Here is a 20,391-nt window from a genome sequence, read left to right as displayed (position 1 = left end):
TAAAACAAATGAAACTTCATATTCTTTCTTGTTAGAAGAGTTAAGCTCAAGTCACGCAATACAGATCTGGATTTCAAGCCCCCTAAAGTCTAAGGCTGTTTGGAGCCATAGCTTTCATTGTAAAGAGAGGGATCCATTTGTAAAGTTGGTTTTCAGATTTCAAACACCCATGGGGTGGCCACATCTGAGTGTCACAGTTCAGATCAACTGTATTTGTGTTTCACATCCATGGTCCACAAAAAACACCTACTCTAGGCTCCTGGTTCCTTAGTCATCCCCTCTCTTGCATGGAAACCTGTGTGTTTCCCTCCTGATCAGGGATTTGTCCAGGCTGCACAGTTCCCTGCCATCACTGTAATATCCTCAGTAAGTGAGACTACCTAAACAGGCCAATGTCTACATTTTGCTTTCTCTCCGAAGACTTATGAATAGTGTTGCCACATAAGTTCAGTCTTTACTTTATAGAGTTTGGGCCTTGAACTTCAGATTCCAGGAACAGTGTGTTTGGGGGGCAGATTTGCATTCACCTCCCCCTCGATATTTCCCAGCAAATCCACTTTACATGTATTATCGCAAAAGACCATTCTTGTCTGCCATATTGTTCAAGGTAGTCCTTTGATCACCCACACCATAATATAAACCAAGAATGAAGAAACCTAAGTTCTTTTCTCAGCTCTGCCACTGATTCTGTGAAGTTGGGCAGGATTCCTACCTGCTCTGTGCCTCAGTTTCCCCAGGGTTAAAATCAGCATGTCACTTTTACCTACTTTTGCAAAGTGATTTAGGATTTTCTATTCAAAACAGCAGTAGAGGTGCCAAATATTTTTGTTATTAGCGTAACTGTCTGTCCCCTTTGGTTTGATTGCATTGATTTGTTCCTGCTAAGCTGTACAGATGACAAGTTTCTACATATTAAATGAAACACTGGGGAGGAAAGTAAACCAGGGTTACTGCAGTGGTGGGAGTTCTTCATGTTCAAACTTATAGTTCCTCATGTTACTGATAAGGAAAATCCTTCCGGCCATAATCACATAAATAATGACTGATTGTGAAGGTCGAGGCTGGTAAGGAGGCTTACAGAGGTTAATGCTCCTAGACTAGAGTGGGTTTCATTGTTTCAGTGAGCATTGTTCTGGAGAGCAGAAGGTCTGCTGCCTGCATTTTTGAGCCACAGGACAGTATTTTCTGTGCACTGAGAGTTATTTATCTCCACACCTCCAGTCCGAAATAAGAGGATTTGGGATAGAGCTAAGTACTGTGCACCCCACTGAACACTTACCTCACAGAGCTATTTGGCAGACAGTGACTGATTGCTTTCTGGGGGATTTGCTACCGCTGGCTAAAATGCTGCAGTGGGACTTTGGAGGAATAAGATTTATGAAAGGAAAATCTTCCCATAGCTCTGACCTTTCTATTAGGTTTGATTTTAGGTACTCAGTGAATGCAGCGCTCATGAAGAATGCCAGACTAATAGCCTTGGAGATTGAAGACCTTTCTTTCTCCACCAAACAGCTACATCATGGGCACTCACAGCATGATCTACCCCAAACTGCCCTTTCAAGGTGCCAAATTCTGCCCTGGTGAGAAGAATAGTGAAATCTCCATGCTTGGCCTCCGTAGAGACATCAGTGAATGTGCCAATTGGGTGGGGGTCATTTGTCCACTGGTCACTGGACTGAGACATTCAGCTTTTCTCACAGGCCTCTAACCATCAAGTCTGGCTGTGACTAGAGCTCAGCGAATAGCTGATTTTTCAGTTCAATGGCTAAAATGGGAAATCCAGGGGGGAAACAGGTTCATTTCAAACAAAATTGAATTTTTTTTCAGTTTTTCTTGTCAAAACAAAAAAATATTGTTTGGGTCAAGGAAAACAATTGGAAATGAAAGGTCAGTTTGAAACCACATTTTCAGAATGTTTGCGTTCATGTTTTTTTTTTTTTCAGTTGAAACTATTTGCCGAATGTGACGCAAATTCGCAAATCGTTTCAGTGCCCCCAAAAATTATTTTTTGGCAAATTTACTGTTCACTGAATATTTTTTGCTTACCTCTAGTTGTGACCAAAACGTATTGCTACATATTAATTGGTAGTTTAACGGTAAAAGATTCTGTGTGCCATTCATCATCCTTGTGACTATTCATTTGCAAACCTCTGCTCCTAATTAAACATTATATGTAAGCTCCTGAAATTTTAAGCTGCCGTGTGTTTTCATTCTGCACTGAAGAGAAGAAATCATGTTCTGTTCCTTACTTTGAAGGCATACCCTTTCTATTAGCATTGTATGTGATCATTCCTGCATTTTAGAGCCTAAGGTAATCAATTCAGACTAAAACAGGAAAGAATGGTCGGGTGACAAAAGCACAGCCCTACCTTTCAGAGCGTCTGGTCTCTGTTTCCTGTCCCTGTCACAAACATCCCATGTGAGCCTTAACTTCCCCATCTGTAGCATGGGGTTAATACTTAGCTATATCACTGATGTCCTGACACCTAATTAATTTGGGTCTGGATTTCAGAGATGCTGTGCATCTGCAGATGCTATTGACTTTGTCTGGAATTGTGGATTTGCAGCATCTCAAATAATGCCCTGAGTGTTTGCGAAGTGCTTTGAGATCCTTCGATCGAAGGTTATGTAGAAAAGCGAAGTATAATTATTAGGGCTCAGGCGGTCTGGAGAGCTTCCTGGTGGCTGTGGATGGGTGCTGTTATATGGCAAATTCTTAGTCAATTTTCCCACTGGACATGCACTCCTAACCATGTCTCCATTCCCAGTTGTTGGTCACTCCAGGGGTTTTTTGTAGCTGAGTCGTAATTTAATTTCAGTTTCTACAGGTCATGCTTGGACTGTGACACAAACAAAGGGTGGCTTTTAAAAATTCAAATGCTGGCTCTTGGCTTTTTTTGAAGATCTGCTAATCAAATCTTAAAAGAACCTCAGTCCTGCGCAAAACAACATTAGTGAAATGAAGCCCAAAAGAGAGTCTCTGTCTGTGCTCTATGCATTTGGAAACCTCCAGATTGATTTGATTTATTAAGGCCTACAAAACTCTGGTGTCAGCTACAACTCTTGCCACATGTCATCTATGTTGTTATTAAAAATCAATTCTCCAAAGGGGAGAAAGTGCTTCCGAGTGACAGTGTGCAATCTGTTATTGTCATGTATTATCTGTGTTCTCAGGAGAATTTAAAAGAGAAAACATCAGCAAAACAATTTCCACATTTTCAGGGTTGTTGGTGGTGGTTGTTTTTTTAAATATGTGCTATATTTCATCATCTTGAGCTGTGCTTGCCTCTGAAGGTAACTGGCCTCTTTCATGTGTGATTCAGTATCTTTCCAAATCCTTCTGCTTTCCTTATATTTATTCTGTGAACAATAAATAGAATATATGTATCTGAAAATCAGAATACCCATGAATGGGTAATTTAGTTACATGTTTCATGTCCTCTCTCTCTCTCTCTCTCTCTCTGGCTGTGCTGCTCAGCTTCTCTGTCTCTCTCGCTTGTATTTTTTTTTATCCTTTTTTCAGAACCCATCTAGCAAGTGCCTATGCACATGCACTACTTTAAGCGCATGAGCAGTCCCCATTGACGTGAATGGGGCCACTCATGTTTACTGTTGAGCCCCAGTGTAAGCGTTTGCAGAATCCAGGCCCCAGTCGTTAGCATGACTTTTGCAATAACGTGACGACCCAGTCATGAAATGAGTTACAAAAAATGTTCCACCAGCTTTACATGTTCAGAACTGCTGCCTAGCAGGATCATTGATAAACAGTGAAATGTAAACTGTAGTTGGGTGCATGTAAATATAGAAAAACATACACTGTGGGAAAGGTACATTCCCATAAATATAGCATACCGTGTGCTTGTAAAACTCCTAGAGCTGCTCTTCCTCTGGACCACTTTGCTTTTATATCCAGTTTATGCAGTATTGTTTAGTTGATTGGCACCTGCATAAATTGAAATGTAAGTGTCCTGGTCATGGGTAGACAGATCTTTTTAAATGATTTAATTTTCATTAATTTTTTTTATATGGAAAGAACTAATGTGTGTGTATGTCTGGCAAAGTATTTAAAGACACGTGGGTCAAATGTAACCTAAAATATACAGACACACAACACAGGGTACTTACGATCTCCAGTGACATCTGAGTGTCCTCAACATGGATTGGTTGCTGTGGGAGCCCTTGCATCCAGGCTTTTCGGTGGGTGTTGAGCCCCTCATGGGATCAGGCTTTTATAAGCTGAACTCAGCTTTCATTTAAATATTTACAAAATAAGGAGGCTTAAGACAACCAAGGAAATCAGCTTAAATGCTTCATTCCCACTGCAACATTGCCTGCAAATTAGGCAGCTCCCATTTGTGGCATACAAAAAAATAATGGCAGAGATCAGAAATATAACATAGTAGTGAGCTCATTATAATGGTAATTAGTTCAAGGCCATTATATTCAGTTCTGGCTTTTGAGCACTTAATGAACAGGCCCAATCTTGCAGTCCCTATACCAATAATAATATTTCCTCTGCATGGGCTGCTGGGTAAGGCCCAATGAGTTACTTGTTTTTGGTTTTGTTAGTAAGTGTCCTCTGTCTGGAGATATTGTGTTGGACTGCTCCTCCTTCCTGCTGAGGTGGATTGCTTGAAGATTCAGCTCAAGTTGTCAGTGCCACGAGTTATTTTTGATGGGTCAAACACTTAATAGGATGCTTCAGGGTCAGAACACTGAGAAAACAAGGCTTTGGGGGTACTGGTGCCCAAAGCAGCAGAGAATGCATGTCCAGGAAATCTACATCCCCATACATGGATGACTTCTCTGTTGCAAATCTCAGCAAGGTAACAAGGTTGGAACTAAAGCTTCTCCTCGTCCATGTACACCCTGAGGAAGGACAATAGCAATTACACTCTTTGTCCTCACTGAGCCCTAATGTCCACTGCAGTGCCAGGGACCTCACTGGTTCAGGAAGGTGCGTGTCATTCAATAGTCAGTTTGGCTTCAGCTCAGCTGTGTGTGCACTGGGAAGGTAACACTGTAAAGGTGTAATTCACTAGTGTAAATTCTAGTGAGTATTGCAGTGGGACTCGTGCACGGGAAAGGACATGACATAGAAGGACGACTCAGCCCCAGAGATGTCTTTTGTTTTAAATGAGAATAACTGGCTTCTATTTAGGAGCCTAGATAATTTTTAAGTGATAAATATTACAGCTCAAGTTCATCTGCCACATTGTGAGTCTCTATAAAGCCACCAGAGGAAATAGTAGGAGGTGGTCATTGCATACCGTAAATACCAGAATAAATTAGAGAAGAAATGACTCTCATAAAAGGATTATAAAATATACACACACCAGTTTTCTATTCTGCGTGCTGCTGCTGCAGCTTAGCACATCACTGTCTTTGACATCTGTGAAAGGCAGATACAGCTCTTCCTGTCATCAAGGAAGGGGTTCATAAATATTTTGGACTAGCTACCGTACTTTCTTTAACGGATACAGGCCACAATAGAACTGCAAAATAAATAAAATATTGTTTTAAGATGCTCAGATGCCCTCTTCACCCCTCCTCCCTCTTTGCACAATATCTTGCTGGCTCTTCGTTAGAAAAGATTTACAAGATCTGGTGTGTTCTCCCTCCATTTCTGCCGTGATTACTTTTTAGAATCTCGATACTGAATATATGTGAAATGTTAGTGTGCCAGTAGTTGAAAACGTAGCATAGTCCATGGCTTGGTTAGGACCAATAAAGCCCAAAGCCCAAATTCTCAATGGTGCAGGGAGGTGCGTGTCATTCAATGGTCAGTTTGGCCTCAGCTCCAGGGTGCGTACATTGGGCATGCCACTATATAAGTACATGATATGCCCACACTTTGAATACTGTGTGCTGTTCTGGTCGCCCCATCTTAAAAAAAGATATATTAGAATTGGAAAAACTACAGACAAGGGCAACAAAAATTATTAGGGGTATGGAACAGGTCCCAGGTGAGGAGAGTTTTAAAGACGGGGACTGTTCAGCTTAGAAAAGAGATGACCAAGGGGGGGATATGATGGAGGTCTATCAAATCATGAATGGTGTGGAGAAAATGAATAGGGAAGTGTTATTTACTCCTTCACATAATACAAGAACCAAGTTGTCACCCAATGAAATTAATAGGCAGCAGATTTAAAACAAACATAAGGAAGTACTTCTTCACACAACGCACAGTCAGCCGGTGGAACTCATTGCCAGGGGATGTTGTGAAGGCCAAAAAAGAATTAGATAAGTTCATGGTGGATAGGTCCATCAATCACTATTAACCAAGATGGTCAGGGATACAACCACATGTGCCGGATATACCTAAACCTCTGACTGGCAGAAGCTGGGACTAGACGACGAGATGGATCACTCAGTAAATTGTGCTGTTCTGTTCATTCCCTCTGAAGCATCTGGCACTGCCACTGTTAGAAGACACGTGTCAAGGTTCCTCCCCCACTCTGAACTCTAGGGTACAGATGTGGGGACCTGCATGAAAAACCTCCTAAGCTTACCTTTACCAGCTTAGGTCAAAACTTCCCCAAGGTACAAAATATTCCACCCGTTGTCCTTGGACTGGCCGCTACCACCACCAAACTAATACTGGTTACTGGGGAAGAGCTGTTTGGACGCGTCTTTCCCCCCAAAATACTTCCCAAAACCCTGCACCCCACTTCCTGGACAAGGTTTGGTAAAAAGCCTCACCAATTTGCCTAGGTGACTACAGACCCAGACCCTTGGATCTTAAGAACAATGAACAATCCTCCCAACACTTGCACCCCCCCTTTCCTGGGAAATGTTGGATAAAAAGCCTCACCAATTTGCATAGGTGACCACAGACCCAAACCCTTGGATCTGAGAACAATGAAAAAGCATTCAGTTTTCTTACAAGAAGACTTTTAATAAAAATAGAAGTAAACAGAAATAAAGAAATCCCCCCTGTAAAATCAGGATGGTAGATATCTTACAGGGTAATTAGATTCAAAAACATAGAGAACCCCTCTAGGCAAAACCTTAAGTTACAAAAAAGATACACAGACAGAAATAGTTATTCTATTCAGCACAATTCTTTTCTCAGCCATTTAAAGAAATCATAATCTAACACATACCTAGCTAGATTACTTACTAAAAGTTCTAAGACTCCATTCCTGGTCTATCCCCGACAAAGACAGACTATAGACAGACACACAGACCCTTTGTTTCTCTCCCTCCTCCCAGCTTTTGAAAGTATCTTGTCTCCTCATTGGTCATTTTGGTCAGGTGCCAGTGAGGTTACCTTTAGCTTCTTAACCCTTTACAGGTGAGAGGAGCTTTCCCCTGGCCAGGAGGGATTTCAAAGGGGTTTACCCTTCCCTTTATATTTATGACAACAGGATACTGGGCTAGATGGACCTTTGTTCTGACCCAGTATGATTCTTCTTGTATTCCTTCCCATAGTCTGATGCACGCACTTTTTGGGCCACCTCTTTCAATTTGATTGTAAGCTCTTTGGTGCAAGAAATGCATTTTTGTTTGTTTGTACAGCACTATGATCCCTCAATCCAGATTGTGGCGTTTGATTACTAATGCAATACAAACTGCATATATTTAGAGTAAGGACTTACCTTTATTGTAGCACCTTTCAAATAGCATGTTCCACAATTTATCAGAAAAATTCTTCCAGACATCCATATAAATAAAAATAATACAGTTCTTGGAAGAGGTGGGGAATAAAATACTTTTTCAAATGATCTGAGAAACATTTAGAATCCTTCCAGTAAAGACTGTGCTTATACTCTGTTCATACTAGGAAGGTGGACAGGCTCTTCAAAGAACTGATTTCCAAGTATTTTGTCTGGAAGTGCAAATGTGTCTGTCACTGCATATTGGTATACTCTGCTACTGATGTGGGAACGTGGGCCCTGATCCTACAAATATATCTATCACATGGACCCTCGCTCCCTTCTGATGTTCCGCTGTAGTCAGTGTTTAATTTCATCTTTCATATTCCCTCTTTTCCTTTGATTAAAAGTTATTAACATTTTAACAGAAGATAACATTATTTATAAAATCTTTGTGTAAAAGTACAAATAACAAAGCTCTGACTTCGGTGGGTTATGAAGCTAGTAGAGTTTCTACAGTGGGGACAGTTAAATATTGGTTCCAAAAGTAACTATTTGTTCAAAATTTGGGGTGGATCATGACAATACAGTGTTCTAATGTCTTATTGTTCTTTCCCTGCTCTAGAACTCTTCATGGTAATGATATTTCCAGTGTTCCCGAAGGGTCTTTTAATGACCTTGTGTCCCTTTCACATCTGTAAGTACCCTTGCTCTGAATTAATGTTTTTGACTGTGTTATTTTACTAACACAATGTAGATTATGCTGCTAATCTAGTTTCTAAGCTATTCTGATTTGTGTCCATTTTCTCTCTGCATTTTACTGTCTTTATTCAGACATTTTCTGTTCAAATTAAATCAAATAAATGCTTGGACTACTTGTTATTTATTCTCAAAACATTTTCTTAGGAAAAACAATTGAACGAATAATATGAAGATTTCCTCTTTTATGGCATTTGTGCTAAGACCCAGCATCTAGTACTTTGCATGTGAAATTTAGAGAGCATGATGGTACAGAAGCCTGAGCATGAGACAGGAAGCCACCCACCAAAACATTAAGTAACTTATATGTGGATTCTGTGCATAATAGATATCTCATGTTTTACATACTGGATTTTGTCAATATAGTATCTTGTACATGAACTAATAATTCACATATACTAATAATGAAAGTGAACTTTTTGTGTATTTCATTCCAAACATACATATAAAATAGGTTCTAAAAATGACACACTATCCATATATATGAAATATATTTGCTCTTTTCAAGTGAGAAGAAAATCCAAATGTTTATTTTAGTTTTTTCCTCACTTTCTTCCCTCCTTAATGGCCTTGGACCAGTCACTCACCTAGAGATGGACCAAAATTGGTAAACTTTAATCTGTCATCTTTTACTTTTGATTTGTCAGGCTCTAAACTTACTTCTGTGGTTTGTTTCAGACTGGTAGCCATGTTAGTCTGTATCAGCAAAAACAACGAGGAGTCCTAGAACCCATTTCATCAGATGCATGGAGTGAAAAATATATGCATCTGATTAAGTGGGTCCTAGCCCGCGAAAGCTTATGCCCAAATAAATTTGTTAGTCTCTAAGGTGCCACAAGGACATCTTGTTATTTTTCCTATGATTTGGTTTCAGGCCAAATCCAGAGTTCAGATCCAGTTGTGACTTGGGTGTTCAAATAGTTTGCAAAAACAGATTTCTTGAAATTTCCATTATTCAGGATGGGAGGTAGCATGGTCCAATGAATAAGGCATCAGACTGGCATGTCCTGGCAGTCAGGAGACCTGGGCAATATTTAAAATGCATATTCACATTGATAGAAACATTTTGCAAATTTGTGATAAATTTGCCAAATTGTTTTGATCAGGGAAAAAAGAATCCAAAAAGATTGAAATGCTTTGTTCTGATCCTTTTAAAATGAAATGTTTCAATTTTTTTTATTTTAAACAATAATGCCTTCAAAAATGTTTTGTTTCAAAATTTCCTTCAATTTTATTTTATTTGAATTAAGTTCCAACTTGAAATGAATGTTTTATTGAACCCGAAACAACAACAAAAAAATTGACTTTTTTTTCCAGAGCTACCAATGGACCAAAACATTAAATGTTTGCTCAGTTCTAGACCTGGATCCTAGTCCCAGTTTCGAGGTTTCTGTGGGAGAAGTCACTTAACATTGTTATGCCTCAGTTTCCCCTTACAAAATAAGAGATAGTGATACTTACTAAGTGTTACTATTTGGGACAAAATCTTTTATGAACAATTCAAGGGATTTCAACAGAATTTTACATGAATTTGAACCTGAGCTTTAACCCTAATTCAGCTTCAGATCCAAATCTCAAACTTTAGCCTGTACCTAAGATAGATAAAATGTTTAAGTACAAATATCTGTTATACACAAAATGTATTCTATGCTGTGTTCATAGTATAGTAAATTCATTCTATGCATTGTCTGGGGATGAATTCAGGGTCATTGTACCAAATTCCTTTGTCTCTACTTGGAAATTCAGTGACACCTTCCAAACGGGGAAGCTGGCCTCTAAGGGTATATTTAGAACTGAAATGATAAACATGTCATGTGCCATTTGTTTGGGTTTTCTTCAGAGTTTACATTACATTAAGTGCAGGCACAGCTTTCTTAGGTAAACTGTTCACCCTAGAGAGTCATAAAATCCCCTTTGGCCCAGCACAGTCAATGTAGCCCCTCTGTTTATAAGTATGTGCTGCTGACAGTGTAAAGTACACAAAGCTCAAATGAATGGTAATAAGTAGCATCCATAAAATAATTAAGACCTGTCTAGGGTATAATTTGCTCAGTGAACAATTAAGTTCTACCGTGCAATTGTTCTTGGCTGTTTCTTTAAAGAAACATTTGCCTTCTGTAATTCTAGGAGGACCAGTGTCTTTGACACAGTTGAAGAAATTGAGTTCACCAATAATGCCACGAGCAATTTAAAATAATGTATTTTATGAACACTGACAGATCTCTCTGGGATTCACATATCACTGAGAGAGTCTGTAGCTGTGGCATTTTCAGATAAATGGAACAAAAAAGTGCCGTGCATCAATTTCATATATCTGGTGAGTGAACACAATTTTACATGTGAGAAACACTTTCTCTGCTGGCGGTGTGAATCCATAGTAAATAGTGGAACTTATAATGGTATTCCTAGGGTGGGAGGAGATGCTGAGTGTTAAAAAGTTGAACAGGTTTAGCCTAGCCAGAACGGTTAGTGGACACGCAGCATTGTTACAAGTTACGATGGCTCAAATGGACCATTGTAAATTGCAAAGGTTCGGTTCTCTAGTGTAGACAAAATTTTTCTTTTTTTTTGATCAAAGCCTTTTGCTGCAGCTGTAATATGGTTTGAAATTGGAAATTTAAAAACTCAGGTCTAGCCTACTCTACTTTCCAAAGCTGCTCAAATCATGGGGAAAGATTTTCACCAAAATTGCTTTGCAAACGTAACATTCTTTTAAAGTAGCTTTTTGAAAGGTGTATGTGTATATATAGAGAGAGAGATAGGATGGTTTATCTATGGAATACACACATACTCTTTTTGTACAGAATCTGTGCCTGTATACTGTAACGATCCCGAATACTCTCCAACTGAGGCTTGTCTTCACTAGTAAATTTAGTTTTTTTCTGACACCATGATAAAAATGTCTGAGCTTTATCTACGCTAATTCCTATACTAGTGCTTTAAAAAAGGCTCTAAATTTGATAAGGTAGGAGCAGCCTTAAAGTTGACAAAGCAAGCTTGAGATCTCCCATGAACTCATTCAGTGCCTGTGCATGCTACCCACATCCAAAACTACCTGACCCAGTGGACTACCCGTTACCACTGCCTGGAGAGGTCTTGACCCAGATAGTTTATCAAAAGCATGGTAAAGGACACATTATTAAAAATATGTCTGAGAGACATATATTCTGTACATAAACAGCTCAGATTCATGTCCCTGTTGATTCATCTCTTGTTTACTCAAGCTCATGTTAGATACTTATAAAAATAAACTATGCCCTCCACAGTGCTCTCTATCTCTAGTTCATCTCACCTATAGTTATTTTAATTGCCCTTCAATGAGAAATACTTAAGTCTGAGAGAGGAAAAAATCTGCTCTTCGTTGCAAAGACCTTTAGTGTTTCATAGCAGTATGAGATGATTAACCTCCAGGAATTGTTTTGCTATATTGACCAAAGAAATAAAAGGAGAAGTGAGTGGAAGCAAGCATGCTGTGGTACATAAAAATTAGTGGAAAGTAAAAAATACACTTCTTAATTTATACATCTTATGGAACAAAATTATTCCTAGCATTTATATAGCAGATTCATCTTCAAGCTGCATTAGAGAGATTGATTAACCTGGATGTTTCAATGTTCATTTTGTGATTTCCCTCTCACCTTGTGTGTGTTGGGGTTTGTCCAGTGCTAAATGGTTAACTGTAATTTCTAGACGAACTTTGAAATGTAGGGTTTTGTTTAGCCTTGCACAAGTGGGCCAACGCATTGCAGAGGGGGTCAAAAGGTCATCCCTGGAGTTTTTCCATTGTAAGCAATGGAGCTACAAAAGGGGCTGGATTTGGGGGTTTTCAGGCATTGCTGCTGTACGCATTTAATTTTGATGAATGAGCCCTGGCTAGGATTGAACCCATGAACTCTACAGTTGAGTCTGTCTAGGGCACAGTTGTTTCATTAGTCACTCCCATAGAAATGTATCAACAAATTTAGTGGGGTTTCCTTTCTTAATATCCTGTCTGAACGTTTTTATCCAAAAGAAGCTTGAGTTCAAAACATTGTTTTTAAAAATGATTTGTAGTCTGATTCATGGGGTAAAGCTAAAATTCAAAAAGCAATTTGCATCAACGCTGTAATAATTCTTTCCAAGTCAAAACCTCTGTAGATTCTGATACGTTTAAATGCCCAGATCAGTTTACAGTGTTTTAGTCTATTAAAATAAGAGAGTTACATGGCTAAAACCCTACATTGCTTTCAAAAAAGTAACTCCATAGACTTCTAATGTGTGTTTCTTCAAAGCTGATTTTTTTAAACTGCCTTTGGTCAAGCGCTCACATTTTGGCTGGGATTTCCAGGAGCTTAGGAGAGTTGGACAGACAATTCCCGCTAAATGGGAGTTGAGCACCTACCACTGTTAGGCTTCTTTGAAAACCCCAGTCTTTGCAGGATTTTGTTTTCTTTCTTCCTCCTGCTCCTAATTGTGAGGTACATGGGCTCAATGGCCTGGCTTGATGCCATTGCATCTGTTTCATGTGGGTCTTACCTCCAACATGGATGCATTTCTTTTGTTTGTGCTGCAGCCTCATTGAAATGGAAAAATAGGTTGCATTTATTTCACACTTCACACAGTGGTATTTTGGATGGGACTCACGGCAACTTACGGGAGAGCCTCTCGTTAAAACTCTGCTAGCAAATCGAAGGATGAGATGGGGTGATTTCCCTGTCTCTGGTGGAGTTATCCCTAAATCATCCTGGCCAGAGATGACCTATCCCTAATGTCTTTTTAAAGAAACAGTGTTTTGCCTTTGGTTTGAATCAGATTGTCCTAAACAACTAGTATTTTTTAAAAAAAAATGTCTGAGGGGAGTATACCCTTGCATAGTGGTTCTCAATGGGTGTGCAGAAGTCTCAGAGGGTACATCACCTCATCTAGATATTTGCCTAGTTTTACAACAGGCTACATAAAAAGCACTAGTGAAGTCAGTACAAACTAAAATTTCACACAAAGGCACATACACACACACACACGATTCCAATTGATTTATTTTATAATTTTATAATTATATGGTAAAAATGAGAAAAGCAGCAGTTTTCAGTAATAGTAATAGTTTGTTGTGACACTTTTTTATTTTTAGGTCTGGTTTTGTAAGCGACTAGTTTTTAAGTGAGGTGAAACTTAAGGTATGCAAGACAAATCGTACTCCTGAAAGGGGTACAGGAAAGGTTAAGAGCCACTGGTTTAGCCTAGCACAAGACCTGAACCACTCTACAAATTAGCCAAACTGAACACACTGTTATTCTAGGTTGTTGGTTTGGTTTATCTTGTTTTTTACAGGAGCAAAATATAAATATGTCCAGCAAAGTGCAGCTTAATATAAATTTGTTTCCCTGAAAGTGCTGCCTCCTTCCTTGGTTATAAGAAAACAGTTCTGATTAAATGGGAAAACAAACCAATAGATTCTCCTATCTTGTGGTTGCAAGTACATGCATCTCTGCTACATGGGATTTATCCCAGGCCAAGGGGAAATATATTTGGTTGAACTCCCTGTTTTAAAAAAAACTACAAATCTGAGACACAGAAGTTAAGTGACTTGCCCAGGGTCACACAATGAATCAGTGAGAGAGTTGGAAACAGAACTCTGGTCTCCAAACTCCAACAATGATGTTTTAAATATAGTTGGCAGCAATCCATAAATAACTGTAACACTCACAAATATAGCAGCCTCTGAGGCACAGTGGGTTATTTCACTAACCATCCAAGTCTGGGAATCTTTATTAAAGTGTGACTTGGATTACAGCCTTAAAGTAGGTTTGAGTGTCTCAAGCTAGTCCCAGTTTTCTCATGTGTGCTGTTTGCATCACCGGACTACCACACACAAACTTAATAGGAACTGTTTGCTGGCTGGAATGAAAGCAATGTCATGTTTCAAAAGATGAGTGCAATCCCAGAGTTTTGTCGAACCCTCATTAATGCATGGTCTGTGAGGGCTATCCAGTCCCTCTTTTTTAAAAAAAAGAAAAAGCAATAAATTCACTATATATTTTTATTAAAAAGTAAGCCAAAGAAAAACAGACATCCTTTTAGAAAATGTTCAGGAGAATGGTTGTCTCTCTCATGTGGAGATGCTATTCCTTCTTTCAGCTTGTTGCCTGAATATCTCCAATTCAGATCTTAAAGATTTTTATGTAGAAAGTTACTTTTAGCAGATTTAGATCGTATTTCACTTTCATTATTGAACAGGAAATCTGCTACTTATTTTTTATGCATTTCATGGTAGTTTGAAAAATGGAAATGTAACAACTCACATGCCTGATATTACCCATCTCTACAGTTTTAAAAATACAAACCAAAACTTGGTTTAAAAAAAAAAAGAGAGGTCTTTCATTAATGCATTTTACAACTTTAGACCCTAATTCATAAAATAGCCCTTTCCAGGAAGAGTTCTCAAGTTTGTGCTTAAGTCCAATTGAAATTCGTTGTTTCGATCAGACAGCTCACCTCGTGTTCTTGCTGTCCCCTGATTGGCTCAGCACCTAAGCATTTCCCCAAGAATACCTAGATGTTCAACATTAAAACTTGGTTTCTGCAAAATTTTGTGCATGTGACATTGAAAGTTGTCACCTGCTAACTTTTGCCAGTAAAACTTGTTTTTTCATTAAGCAAACAAAAATGGGCATGACCATGACTAAAGCAGATGCATTTAAAAATTGAAATAATCATTTACAGAATCGTTACATTATTTGCTGATATCCATCAATAATTCACTCACTCACCCTATCCTGAACTGTTTTCAGAGTAACAGCCATGTTAGTCTGTATTTGCAAAAAGAAAAGGAGTACTTGTGGCACCTCAGAGACTAACCAATTTATTTGAGCATAAGCTTTCGTGAGCTACAGCTCACTTCATCGGATGCATACTATGGAAACTGCAAAAGACCTGAACTGTTTTCCTTGTTATTTAGATGACTGTTTCTGAGGTAGAAAATGTGTCTTCACAATTAACAAGCAACTGCAAACTCTTATTCATGAGTGTAGTGCAACTCCCTGCAGTGGGGTTACTTCTATAAAAAAAAAAAGTGTCTTTGAAATGATAACTAAGCAAGACAGCTCAACATGGAATATTATCATTCAGGCCATAGAGTTTAAACAAGCAAACAAACAACACCTGAATTTTGTCAGGTTAAAATAATAAATTTAGAGAAACAGTGTGTATAGATATCGCTCAAGTGGAAATGGGCTAAATTTCTTGAATAAATGATCGGTAGTAAGTTATTCAACTCTGCTTAGTAATGATGAGAAGAAAGGTGTGAGAAGGATTGTTGGATGAGGTTAGCCTTAAGGAAGGAGCCAGGGAGAGAATGTTCAGTCAGAGAGGCATGGGGTCAGTGTTCTAGGGATAGCGGAAGATAAAAAGCTCATGACTGAGACTTGAGTTTTGTCTACTCTGGAAACTAAATGACAAAACTTCTGTTGTTCAGGGGTGTGAAAAAACACACACACCCCCCCGAATGACAAAAGTTTTGCTGACAAAAAGCGCTGGTGTGAACAGCGCTTTGTCGGCAGGAGCACTCTCCTGCCGACAAAATATCCAGCCTCAATGAGCAGTGGTAGCTTTGTCGGCAGGAGAGCGCTCTCCTGTCTACAAACAGTGGCTACACTGCACACCTTTTAGTGACACAGCCATGTTGCTAAAAGGTGCATAGTGTAGACAAAGCCTTGGAATGAACACAAATGAAGCAGTGAGGTGAGAATGAAAATCTGATGGCCCACTTTATGCTGAATTCTAATCTACCATTATGACTTTTGCCCAAAAACATCTTCAAAGGGCTGTTTGGAGACATCAGACATTGAAATTCTGTTAAATATTGAAGGATTTTCTTTCCAGCTCTTTGGAATCAAGTTTTCCAGTTATTTGGAAAGTTTAATGTGGAGAGTTGGGTAAAATGTGCCATTTGGGGCAGAGGGGCTATTTTTGCTTCCAAGCAAAGGAACTAGTTCATTGTTTTACATCACCAGGGCTCTAGGTACCAACCCCTTGAACTGTGACTGCAGTTTGCGCTGGCTTTCGGAATGGGTGAAGGCAGGGTACAAAGAGCCAGGGATTGCACGCTGCAGTGGGCCAGAGGACATGGCAGACAGACTGCTGCTCACAACACCAACCCATCACTTCCAGTGCAAAGGTAGGAGCAAGCTGTTTGGCTGAGGTCTGTAAACCATTTGATTGAGTGTCATTGCTTATCTTGTGTAAACAGCTTTATTGGTAGAATATCGCCAACCCACAGCTTCAACAATCGTGAGATATTAAAACGAATTTAGGGCTCTCTCTTTTTTTTTTTTTTGCCTTGTGGTTTCTGAGCTATTGAAGACCACTTGGGACATGTTTTCAAACTTTTCTCCGCTCACAGAAGGGCTAGAAATGTCATTGTTTACAGTGAAAGCTGATATTCTCATGCAATCACTTAGCTCTGGCAGTTGGGGCTTTAAGGGAAGCACCAAATCTCACATGAGTTAGCAACACTGTCATTACATCAGATAATATAATTGTAAATTACTGTATGGAATGTCATTTTAGGGATAATTAATCAAATAATTTATTTCCAGACCCAAAAAAACTTGGGTAAGAGAAAGTTTATGCAGTAAGTAATTCTACATTTTTTAAAAAATTAGAATGTTATAGTTATAAAAATAAGTTTGAAAGCTGTAGGAAAGAAGTTGCAGGTGGAAAGCAAATATGTTTTGATAAGGACATTTGTACTGAAGATCCACAAACAACTTGAACTCCAACCCTAAGTCCTACCAACTCTAGATCAGTAACTGGGTGTATTAGATGTATTTTATGTTGCAAGATCAGGAGAGGATGCAGGTATATGACTGGAGTGATGGATTATAAGAGCTATATGAGGAGAAACTGATTGAGGAGTTATAGTGAGGTATATAATATGGAGGTAGAATGAGAATGAGTGGGCTTTCTGACTTAATGAAATTGTGGACAAATAAAGGGGATATGTTTGTGTTTTTTGCTGTCAAAATTGTTTTTGGAATGTGAAATGTATGTTTGGGTTGCTAGCCTATATGTGAAGACAGAAGTGTGAAGAAGTGGATTTACTATTTAAGGTAATAGAGAAGAGGGTCTGTGGTTGGAAATTAAGGGGAAATGACATCATCTTGTTATTTATCTATGAAGTGCCATGTACACTTATATGTAATAATAAATTATAATAATGTCACTGGCTTAGCGGGATGATTGTATAGCAGCTGGGATTAAACTGATTGCTGAATAGAGGACGAGTGTTGACAATGGGCTAAAGTTAAGGTTGTTTCCCAAACCAGAGCTGACTTTTTTGACCTTCCATCTTCATTTTTAATAACTAGAACATTCAAATTCAGTTATTTTAAAAGTGATGATAGCTTTAAGACAGCAAATCATAATCAGACCTCTCTGCTCTTTGCTGAGTTTATAATTTCACTGCTGAGAGTTACAAATATTCCTAAATAAACACCCAACAATGTGCTAACTTTCACAAGGAAAAATGAAGAAAATAAATGTGGCATTTGTAGATGAAGCTATTTTTGAAATATGATGCAGCAAAAAAGGTAGCTAACTTTTTATTCTTGAAACACTCATATTTGGAAATTGCTTTGCCTGATTCTCCTTGAAGCATTCTCCTGAGGTCACCCACCACATGAACCAAGCAGCAGTCTGTGGACAAATAGAGCCGCTGGTTTGCTGGCTTAGAATGGAGAGAGTTTCCGGATTCCTCCCACTATGTTCCTCCCCCTCACTCAAAACAAATGTACAAGACTTATCAACTTATCAGAGCAATCTGTCACCCCCATACGCACACTTACACCCCGATCCTGCAATTGCCTGTGTGTGAATTCTGTCCTTCACCTGTGCAGAGCCCCAGTAAAGTCAGTGGAGCTCCACAATCAATTGCAATTAAATCCTAATAAAAACAATCTCTTCATTCTAGCCCACTACCTTCCCCTCATTATTGCCATATTCCTGTTGGTCACAGCACGACAAGGTTGAACAATGACACGCAGGACTTTCTAAATTAATGTGTCTTCTGTCAAAATTGTGGTTTAACCCAATGTTTGGACTAAAAGCCAAATGTTCACGTCTTGTCTCAGAATAGTGCAAACAGGACCGGACTTGAGGCCCAAGTAGTTCAGACTCAGCTCTGTGTTTTATTACATTGTCCTCCTTGTCTGCAGCACTATTGGAAAGGACTGCACTAGACTGCGAACATTTTTGCTACATGGTTTATAAATCAAACCCCCAAGGGCAAAGAAATAGGCTACTTAAGTGCCGGAGCTCTGATTAGCTCCTTCATTGATTGGCTTTGATCAATGCCATAGGGATGTACTGTGTGCGTGTGTGTGTATGTGTATAGCTATATATATATATAGTGACAAAGTTCCTCCTCTGCCTTGGTGGGTCCTGCGCTTATTGGCGGATTTTCTCGCCTCAGAGGTTCACGGCAGCCCTTACTTTGGCCACTTTCGTGGCTCAAATCTGCCGTTCACTCAGTTAGCCTCATCACTGGCCAGCATGGGGAGAGGAAGAAGAACAATTCCCGCAGTCTCTGCTGATCCACCTCGTGGATCGGGGAACAGGCCAGAGACCTTCCCCTCTGGAGGAACCCACGGTCCAGTTCAACTCCTCCAGTATCAAGTAGGGAGTTGGGGGGATGGGAGGGAATGCGGGCCCACCCTCTACTCCAGGTTCCAGCCCAGGGCCCTGTGGATTGCAGCTGTCTACAGTGGCTCCTGTAACAGCTGCGTGATAGCTACAACTCCCTGGGCTACTTCCCCATGGCCTCCTCCCAACACCTTCTTTATTCTCACCACAGGACCTCCCTCCTGGTGTCTGATAATGCTCGTACTTCTCAGTCTCCCAGTAGTAAGCCTTGTCACTCTCAGCTTCTTGCACCTCTTGCTCCCAGCTTCTCGCATGCACCACTAACTGAAGTGAGCTCCTTTTTAAACCCAGGTGCCCTGATTAGCCTTCCTTAATTGATTCTAGCAGCTTCTTGATTGGCTGCAGGTGTTCTAATCAGCCTCTCTGCCTTAATTGTTTCCAGAAAGTTCCTGATTGTACTGGAACCTTCCCTGTTACCTTACCCAGGGAAAAGGGACCTACTTAACCTGGGGCTAATATATTTGCCTTCAATCACCCTCCTGTAGCCATCCAGCCCGAACCTGTCACTATATATATATATATAGTGTATAGTATAATCCATGCTGCCTCCTGGGCCACCTCGTTTTTCCCAAATAGCTAATCTCACTTTTGGGAGAAGCAACAGAGGAGTAGCACATAAAGATGAAAAAACCCACGGACATAACTACAGCCATTCAAGCTAACCTCTTCTGCTGAAGTCAGGCAAGCTGTTGTATCTAGACTTTACAGCAAATAGGAAAAAAGTGAAAAAAAAGCAGGACAGGAATGGATTAGATATAAAACACACAAATGCAGAAAAGGCGGAGAAAAGTCTTCTTTTGGATGTATTCCTTTCTTTGTGGGCCCTTTTCCTGGGTAGTGTTTTGTGTAGGGCCAGGTTCAATACCCTTATTCAGACTAAATAGCACCTAACTTTACTAGTAATTCATTAACTTCAGTGACACTACTTGCATAGTAACCAAGTGAGTAAGGGCATCAGAATTTGCCTCTTAGATTGAGGGCTCTTTGTGGCAGAGTCCTTGTCAATGTACATATCTGTTAAGCCCTTTGCTCCCTGTTGGTGCTATGTAAATAATAAATATTAATAATGATTTGGTCAGTCAATATCTCAGCTAGGGTTTGCTAGGTCAGAAGCAAACCCTACGATAGATTTTTATATTACTGGATAGCGAATTACTGAATTACTGGACAGTTTCCTAAAATGTAAGCCCACAAAGTCAGTTTTCTTCTGTCTTGCTCATCACTTATTTCTTCTCTTTAGTTGTGACACATTTGTCATATACAGATCTGCCACAAGGAAGGTGTTTGTCACTATTTTATGATGGAATGCTAATACAGTTAATCATAGCAAAGAATTCCTATTTCCTGGGCATTGCTT

The 20,391-nt window shown here is 39.5% G+C and overlaps 1 protein-coding gene across 1 annotated transcript in view; it reads left to right on the top strand.

The window, feature by feature from the left end:
• SLIT3 (slit guidance ligand 3) overlaps window positions 1-20,391 on the top strand; it is a 796,928-nt gene that overhangs the window by 669,478 nt on the left and 107,059 nt on the right. The window contains exons 24-25 of the mRNA XM_077823869.1: window positions 8,224-8,295; window positions 16,346-16,509. Coding sequence (XP_077679995.1) covers window positions 8,224-8,295; window positions 16,346-16,509 — 236 coding nt within the window. The remainder of the gene's footprint in view (window positions 1-8,223; window positions 8,296-16,345; window positions 16,510-20,391) is intronic.

The sequence above is a fragment of the Eretmochelys imbricata genome, chromosome 8, assembly GCF_965152235.1.
Source record: "Eretmochelys imbricata isolate rEreImb1 chromosome 8, rEreImb1.hap1, whole genome shotgun sequence".
In the NCBI taxonomy this organism is placed as follows: domain Eukaryota; kingdom Metazoa; phylum Chordata; order Testudines; family Cheloniidae; genus Eretmochelys; species Eretmochelys imbricata.
This window is presented reverse-complemented; position numbering and strand designations above follow the sequence as displayed.